Source organism: Dermacentor albipictus, chromosome 7 (genome assembly GCF_038994185.2).
Source record: "Dermacentor albipictus isolate Rhodes 1998 colony chromosome 7, USDA_Dalb.pri_finalv2, whole genome shotgun sequence".
In the NCBI taxonomy this organism is placed as follows: Eukaryota; Metazoa; Arthropoda; class Arachnida; order Ixodida; family Ixodidae; genus Dermacentor; species Dermacentor albipictus.
In genome coordinates, this window is record NC_091827.1 from 103,485,811 (window position 1) to 103,494,596 (window position 8,786).

Consider the following 8,786-nt stretch of genomic DNA (forward strand, 5'->3'; position numbering starts at 1 on the left):
GAATGTTGTTCGCATATGCCACAAAAGGCTGGAAACGGGAATAACAGGCTGTGTTTTGAGACTGAGGATATATTCAGCTTTTTGTCAGATCTCTTGGTCCGTAAACTTTTTTGGTGGACTGTACCTTCCCCCAAGGGAGAAAAACGCGCTTGACATGCCAGGCGATCGTTTTCGGCATAACTTGGCCTTATATCAACGAACTGTGCAGTGGCTGTGTGACAAAACAGCGCAGGGCCTACAAGGTGCGTGAGAATAGTACACATGGTGGAGTGGGAAGTGTTGCACTTGGCAGCAGCCCAAATGGGAAGCGAGGTGACGAAGACCAATATCCTCCCATGCACAGTGCAGATGGCGGTGACAGTGTCGGTGATGACAGAAGCAACAGCAGCAGCAGCAAATCATTTGGCAAACCTCAGCTGCCCAGAGAAGTGGCTACAACATTCAGCTGATGAGCACAGTGTTCTATCCACAGGTACTAAACGAAAGGCTCTCATGTAGTGTCACAGTGGAATGATGCAATAATCTCCGGTAGTGACAGCTCACTGGCAGAGGACATGTGAAAACGCTGGTTATGATAGAGCAAATTCAATAAAAAAACAGCACGCTATCCACTAATTACACACATTTCTTCACATTGGTTCCTGCTCTCTATTAGGTGTGTAGACAGCAGTAATAAACATCTGCCTGCAGTGTCATGCACGTGTTTATTGCTGCTGTCGGTGCTGCTGTCGGCGCAGCCGCCTTCGCACCCTTTGCATGTAGAACTGGTGCTGCTTCCGTGTCGTACCGAAGGAGCTAATAACATTATCCCGGGCAGCACAGCCTTTCAAGTACATTACGCGTGCTACCGTCACTCGGGGAACTGTCTGTGGGGAGGGGTTGCCACTCCTGCTGCTGTCATCACTAACATCATCCAACACGTCACCTTCGTCAAGACACAAGTTGTGCAACACTGCACATGCTGCAACAATGTTGGCAGCATGATCTGGTTCGTAGTGGAGGGCGCTGTACCACTGAAGGCAGCGAAAGCGGCTCTTCAGAAGCCCAATGCACCGCGCCACCACGGATCGCATGGCAGCATGTGCAGTGTTGTACCTGCCTTCTGCAGTGTGTATGGGAGCGTGGCCTGTGACTGGGCTCAGGAGCCATGGTTCCAGGGGGTAGCCGCTGTCACCTGCAGGATCATAAAACATGGTCTGAATCCTGCACAAAGTTTAGTAGGCGAAGCATGGGTCATGTAAAATGCACCTACTACAGAAACGCTGCAATAAAGGAATATACAGGCTGAACACCTGACGCAGCTGTGATCACAGATAACAATAGCTGGGGCATAGTAGCATCCCTATTTGCAGCAACGCAGCTATTTGTGTAGTCTTCATTCACAAATGACTATCAGGGTAAAAAAGAATGGGACAACGCGTTCACCGTACACTCACGTTAAAAATTAGTTTAAAGCACAGCGCAGGTGTGTTGTCACTTTGTTTCGTGCAGATACCATTGGAAAATTTCTACATCTCGCCTATACTTAATAAGCTGACTAAAACATAAGGGGTTCGGGCTTCAATATTCTCTTATGGCGCAAGCACGCTTTGCTGCATGCTGTCAGAATTGCAACTGCACAAAATTTTCCCGCTGTTCACCGAGGAGGTGTTCGCCGGCCTTGGTAATATGCCCCTCCAGGAACCGACGACGCAACCACGTAGTTCTCCGGACGTGGGCGTCGTGGTCTGACCCCGTTCGCAGCACGTCGACGGCGAGGATCCGCATGCCTGAGTCGCAGATCTGACGAGAGCGCGCACAGCATAAGCCACGCGTTGCTATGATGGGCAAATTAGACAAAAATTAAGATACTTACGAACATTGTGTTGAGGGCGTAGTACCCTTTGCGCCACATGAATGCCGCCTTCTGCCCGCCCTTCGGTGCGATGATGGCTATAAGGCTGCCGTCCACGCATCCGATGACGACGGGAATGGAGCCGTGTCGAAGGAACCCTTCCTTCACGGCCGCCTTCTCCTCCGACGTCCTCGGGAAATGCACCCACTTGTTGCGGGCCCCGGCGTGGACGATTGTCTCCGCCACGCGTCACACACACTTGCTGACCGCAGGCTGGGTCACGCCGATCGTCTCCTCACTCCCTACCGAGGCTTGAAAGCTGCCCGTCGCGAAGAATCGCAACGCGCACAACGCTTGTCGCTCCACCGACAGCGCCGTTTTTCTCACGCCTCCGAGTTCCTCCGCCACTTCGTCGCACAGCCACCACACAGTTTTTCTTCAGGCGAAAGTGCCGCCGAAGCAGATCGTCTGGCATGTCAAACGCATCCTCGGCTCCCTCCTCCCGCGCCCGGGCTGACGAGCTGCCACCGCCACCAACGCAATCAAGAAGGCCGCCATTGTTTTCTATTCCAAACGGAACGGGGCACTCGCCGGTTATTCCACGAATTTAGCGGGTTTGCTCGGCATAAATTAGCATAATGAGTGCGTAAACGTCACTTTGACGTGGCAGTTTTTTATCACTCTTGACGTCGCTTGACAGGCAGGAAAAAGGGACGCAGCCTAAAAAAATTCGTCCAATGAGTGAGCGGTGTCATCTTAGAATAGAAACAGAACGGAATAGCTTTACGTTATACCGACCCAGATTTTCGACGATCGCCGACCGTGTTCGCCGCTATCGTTGTGCTATAATTGTAGCCTGTTTTGTGGGCACATGTTCGCCCAATAAAAGTTAGTTTTGCCGTTCACAGTATTGCTACTGTGTTTTTCAACGTCACCACCACGTGACAATATTTCGTATATGTATATGGCATGCCTTGATATAACATGGGGTATATGGGGGTTATATTACCACACCATTATATCAATAAAGCGACGGATACCGTGCATTACATTTACGACATAGATATTTCTCAGAATTTTGAGGATTACAGAGCACAAACAAATGTCATGAAACAATACAACGACATCGAATGGCTTTTACGTTGTCTTCTCCCATTTAAATATTATATGTCTGAGACAATAACAGAAATATGAAAATGTTCTAATGCTCTTGACATGGCTTTGCATTAACCACCGGGGTGGGTCCACGAAAGAAACCGTGTTCCTACCAGGAAGCTCGCCCTCGTGTATGGCATTCGCCTCTAGCGTTTCCCAGTAAATATTAAGCTTGCATAAGCTGCAGTTAAGGTAGAGGCTTGGGTGAGTTGATCGGGGTTCATAACGACGGTGTTTGAGTAGCGCACGACAGCAGGAAAGGAAGGACAGAGACGAGTAGCGAGCACTAACTTCCAACTTATCTTTATTTGTGGACGAGAATATTATATATGGGAGATTATCTGGCTGAGCGCAGGGGAATCGTGGGCACGTGAAGTGATTTGACTTGACATGCTGGTACTGGGTATACCCCATTTTTTCTGTGCACGCTCCTGTTTGCTGCGCATATAGATTATGCTCGTCCGCAAATAAAGATTAGTTCGTAGTTAGGCGCTCTGTACTGGTCTCTGTCCTTCCTTTCCTACTTTCATGAGCTACTCCGGCACCACCGCTGTGACAAGCAGTCAGGGATCGTTCGATGCCATAGCGTTCCAGTCTTAGGCGAAGCTTAAGCAACGTCGAAATAATTTGATTGGCCTTACCGAGGCGCCATTAAAACACAGGCGAGAAGCTGCGCAGACAAAGAACGAGAAAAAAGAAAGGATTCATCAAAGGAACTGTAATAATGTAATGCTCGAGACTACGTAAGCACTATTAAGTGTGTCCGCTGAATTTTTACGTTTACCATTGCAATAGCAAATATATGGAGACTTCGAGCGAGATTAAGCCATCGTCATCGCCGTCAGCGCCGTCATGTGTCTCTGAAAATATTTAGATATTTCTATGCCACTTGCTCACATACGTTCCGTATATGCCGATTATATAGCTGCGCTATTCAAGCACTAAAGTTGCTCGTCCACTGACTTCCTTTCATTAATAAGATGATGCTGAGAATATTGAAAACGGGAACCCACAAGCAAATGTCATCAAACCTGACACGCATAGCGCACATCTATTGTCCTAAATGTTCTCAGAATATTAAATAATAAAAGCTCCAAAAAATATTATTGTTCCAACTTCAAAGCCATGGCATTAACTGGTGCGGATTTCTACGGGCTGCATAGTGGCGAGCTTGCGGTGGTATTAAAGGTGCTAGGCAGAGTATTAAAGCATTTCAGCTTGTGTCACACCAGCATAAATTGCGTTTGGGTTAGTCGGGCCCCCGTATAATTAAAACACCTTCCCACAAGTTCAAGCGCACTGATAAAGCTTGCCATCGCCGAAAGAGTTTCGACCTTGGGGTGAAATTGCCGATTTTCAGCCATGTGCAGGTATCACAAAAATGACGTGCAGCGCATTGGGAACGCTTGTGGCTGGAAAAAAGTTCTTACCTCAGTGCAAGCATGTGAAGATTGCAAGCACTGCATCTCAGTAGCAGTTGCGTTACGCTGCTGGAGATGTCCTTGTCAGTAAACTGTCGCCGTTCGCCAACACCCTTTGCACACAATACATAGTGTAGTCTCCTGTGAGAAGTTGTGGTATTTTCAAGCACTAAAAAAAAAGCTGTGCCCGTAATGACAGCAGTACGTATTTAGTTTGCACACGCGTGGTTGGGGCTGTGCAACCAAATTGCAAGTATGTGTCCTTCACAAGTCCTCGTCGATGCGATTGTAAGTGTATGCGGAGACAGAAGGCAGCACTCATAAGAGGGCCATCTTAGTGGTGGCATCACCATTATACGCGCAATTTTCACCCGTAAGGTATGCGCATGACTTCCGAAATGCATGGCGCACTGGTGAGTTCGATCGCTGAGGAACGCGTCATGCGTCAACCGGCCGCGTCTCCCGCACTTCTTTGTTGTCCGCACGTGACGTCCGAGACAAGAGGCATGCCGCGCCAGTGCCTGTGAAAGCTGTGAATTCCTCTCTCGCTGCTTCATTCAAAAGCGGCCCAGGCCCTGTGCATTCATGCAGAAGCTCACTAAAACGTTGTGTAAAGGCTTTCTTCGAAAAGCAGCATAAACCCAGGTAATTTGTGATGCATCCTCGTAATGCATCGGATTGCTGTGCTTGAGGAACCTCTGTGACGTGGGTTTGAATTGGCTCAGCGTCGGATAAATGTAAGGGAACTTGTTCTTCATTGTAGAGCGGCATGTTCCCAGTGACACATGCCTAGTTGTCCAATTTGTGTCAACGATGCCCATTGAAGGACGGCACAGACTAACTGACACATAGCTAGTGACCCAAGTTGGCACAAAAGAGATTCATTTAAGACCAGTTCAGACAGTGTGGCCGGTACTCAGTGCTCGAGCTCACCCTGTAAGAGTTTCTTCAAACATCAGCACCTACGCAGTCCCGCATCTATACAGTGACCATCTACAATATCGGCATGAAAGAGGTTGATGAGCTACGTGTAAGTACACATCAGACAGGTTTAGTATAGCGTAATACGCTTGCGTTAGCGTAAGCTTACGACGCAACGCATAGGCTAAAGAAGGCTGCACTCTGTGGCACTAATTAGTCCTTTAGAATACCAAAGCGGAGGAAAACCCTAACGCTAACGTAGACATATACGGCACCATCTGGACACGAAGCGCTATAACAGGCTTTCGCGCCATCTTCACGCGACTACAGCAAACATAAGAAAACTTGAGCAATCTCTCTCGTTAAGTGTAATGTGCCAGGAATCGAAAACGTATCTCTAAAACAACGCCAATTTGTAACCAGTACGACGCTGTCGAAGCATCGTCACAAATCTAAACGAACATGAACTTTTGTGGTGAACGAATGAGTCAAACAGTGGCGGCCGGCGGATAGATAGACCCTAAGCGGGCAGCTCTCACTTGGACTGGCGCCGCCATGTTGCCGTACGTAAGGCTCCCGTTTCGTCCGTTAACTTCCAAGTCTAAATTCCAAAAATAATATAAGTAATAATTATGGGGTTTTACGTGCCAAAACCACTTTCTGATTATGAGGCACGCCGTAGTGGAGGACTCCGGAAATTTAGACTACCTGGGGTTCTTTAACGTGCGCCTAAATCTAAGCACACGGGTGTTTTCGCATTTCGCCCCCATCGAAATGCGGCCGCCGTGGCCAAAATAGTATAAGTAGGGAGAGATTTAGCACCGTCTGTGTGTAACGTATGCGCAGTGTGAAGCACGCAACAATAATGCTAACTCCGTGTCTATGGTGCTATACGCTATACTAAAACTGTCTATTACCACATACTCAATGACTTAAGTTGATTAGATGGTCGGTTTTGAATCCTGTAACCGTGCGAGTAAGGATCGACGGCAAATATTTCAGCAACCTTCGGTTTGCCGATGTCATTGTTCTATTCAGCAGTACTTCAGGCGAGTTACAACAAATGATTGATGACCTTAACAGAGAGAGTCCAAGAGTGGGGTTGAAGATTAATATGCAGAAGACAAAGATAATCATGAATAGCGGGGCAAGAGAACAAGAGATCAGGATCGCCAGTCAACCACTAGAGTCTGTGAAGGAGTACGTTTACCTATGTCTAATATTCAGAGGGAACACTTATCATGATAAAGAAATTCACTGAAGAATAAAAATGGGTTGAATCGCTTACGGCGGCGATTGCCAGTTCCTGACTGGAAACTTACCATTGTCATTAAAAAGGAAGGTGCACTACCTGTTCATTTTACCGGTCCTGACATATGAGGCAATAACTTGAATACTGACAAGGAAGCTTCATAACAAGTTGTGGACCACGGAAAGAGCGACGAAACGAAGAATGCTAGGAATAACGTTAAGAGGCCGGAATAGAGCGGTTTGGATCAGAGAACAAGCGGGTATACCCGATATTCTTATTGACTTCAAGAGAAAAGTATGAAGCTGGGAGGGGTCGTAATGCCTAGGTTGGACAACCGGTGGACATTTAAGGTTACAGAACGGGTTACAAAAAAGGGAAGCGCAGTCGAGCGCAGCTGAAGGTAGGTAGGACGATGAAATTAGGAAATTTACGTGCGCTGGCTGCCATTGGCGCAGGAAAGGGGTAACTGGAGATCACACGGAGTAGCCTTCGTCCTGCAGTGGATATAAAATGGGCTTATGATGATGATGATGATCATCATCATCATCATGATTATCATCCTTAGCAGAGCAGACCTATAAGCTGCTCATTCGACCACAGACTGCCCAGTGACCCAGGAATGCAGAAAAACGAGTATAAACAAACAAAAAATTTAGAAGCCATTCCATCCTGTGAAGGTGGCTTACCAGCGCAGCTGATATCTTGGTACAAATTCTGTTGGTATAGAGTTTCGTTGCTTAGTATTTGTAAGTAGAGTTATGTATTCCTTTTATATGAAATAGAAATGAATATCACGCACGCACTACGTCACGCATTACGTCATACATACACACAGCTAGTGCCGGAGAGCTTTTACAACGCCGCTCTAAAGACGCAGGTGCTCTAGACGCAGCTGCAGTGGAGCGCCGTTTAGCGCTTCACGTGGCCGTTAAACTGAACCTTGACGCGACGACGATATGCGTTGACCTGGGCGCAGTCCAATGAGTGCAGAAAACAAAACACCACACTCGTGAATCTATGGGGCTCCTGCCCTTGCCTCATCCTCCTACGCTTGCACTCTCTAAGGAGACAAACACATTAGGCCGGGATTAAGAGCTTGTGTATGGCTCTATCTTGCTTCCACAGTCTCTTCACATCATTTGTGAACACCACATACGGAACGTAGTGCGCTATAGCCGACCAAGGTAAAATTTCTGCAACAAAGAGGGGCCATATATATCCGGACGTGCACAGATTTGAGTTTAATGGATAAAAACAACTGTGGTTGAGTGGGCTCGCGCAAACGCGACCACTCCCGCTCGGACCGACAAGCGTATACTACCAGGCTATGTCTCTGTGAATCCGGGAGAGAGGCTAAATTTAGCTACAATTGCGTCATGCGTGGCACAGTGCCATCTTCGCATGCCATACATGCATCCTTAGCAACAAAACCAAAGTGAGGCAGGTGGATGGAACAGTTGCAAATATAAAAGCAGATAGAAGGCAACATATTTTCTTACACACGGCTTAGCAAACGATGCCCTAAACTGAACTGAATAACTTCTTATGTCAAAAACGCCAGTATTTTACGCGTGGCGCAAGTTAGGTCTGTGGAATACGACCGCCATGGGACCCTTGACAGACCGCAAATAACTCAATCTCCATCCATGAAAAATTGAGGAAGAGTTTACCTCGAATTGAATCCCAAATGCTTAAATGTTCTGTTGAGACAGCTATTGCACCTATTTTTTACGACGTTGGTTGCATTTGTGTGAGCAATCTAACCTGTAATTACTGCAGCGAGCAAAACTGGTTCACGGCGTTATATTTTCTGAAATATGACAGAAAATTGCTAAATTTCAGAATATTTGCAGTTCGAACCATAGGGAGAAGCATTTGACATCTATGTATCGAAAACTAAGGGTCGTAGTTCTAGTTAGTTAGTTATACGGAGTTTAATGGCGCATAAGCGACTAAGGTCATGCTGCTCCAGTCACAAGACAGTACAAGATCCAATGTTAGGGCTGCAATAGCTGCGTAACCTTAACGTAGATATAAATACCCTGTTTCATCTCAAACCTCGAACACGTTAGTGAATGGCACTAGCGGCTCATCGTCCAACATTAAGGCATGGTGTGAAAGTATGTGCAAGTGACAGAAATTGTTGAGATGTTTCCGCCTATGTGCTTCAGTGTGTGGAGCTGACATAATGATGTGGTTTACT

General features: G+C 47.1%; 1 protein-coding gene across 1 annotated transcript; it reads right to left on the reverse strand.

The window, feature by feature from the left end:
• Positions 1-704: 704 nt before the first annotated feature.
• On the reverse strand, positions 705-5,888 carry LOC139047884 (putative nuclease HARBI1). Its single transcript, XM_070522041.1, has 3 exons — positions 5,871-5,888; positions 1,860-2,071; positions 705-1,203 (listed from the first exon to the last, which is right to left on the reverse strand). Exons 1-3 carry the CDS (start codon positions 5,886-5,888, stop codon positions 705-707), a joined length of 729 nt encoding a protein of 242 aa, XP_070378142.1.
• Between the last annotated feature and the right edge of the window lie 2,898 nt (positions 5,889-8,786).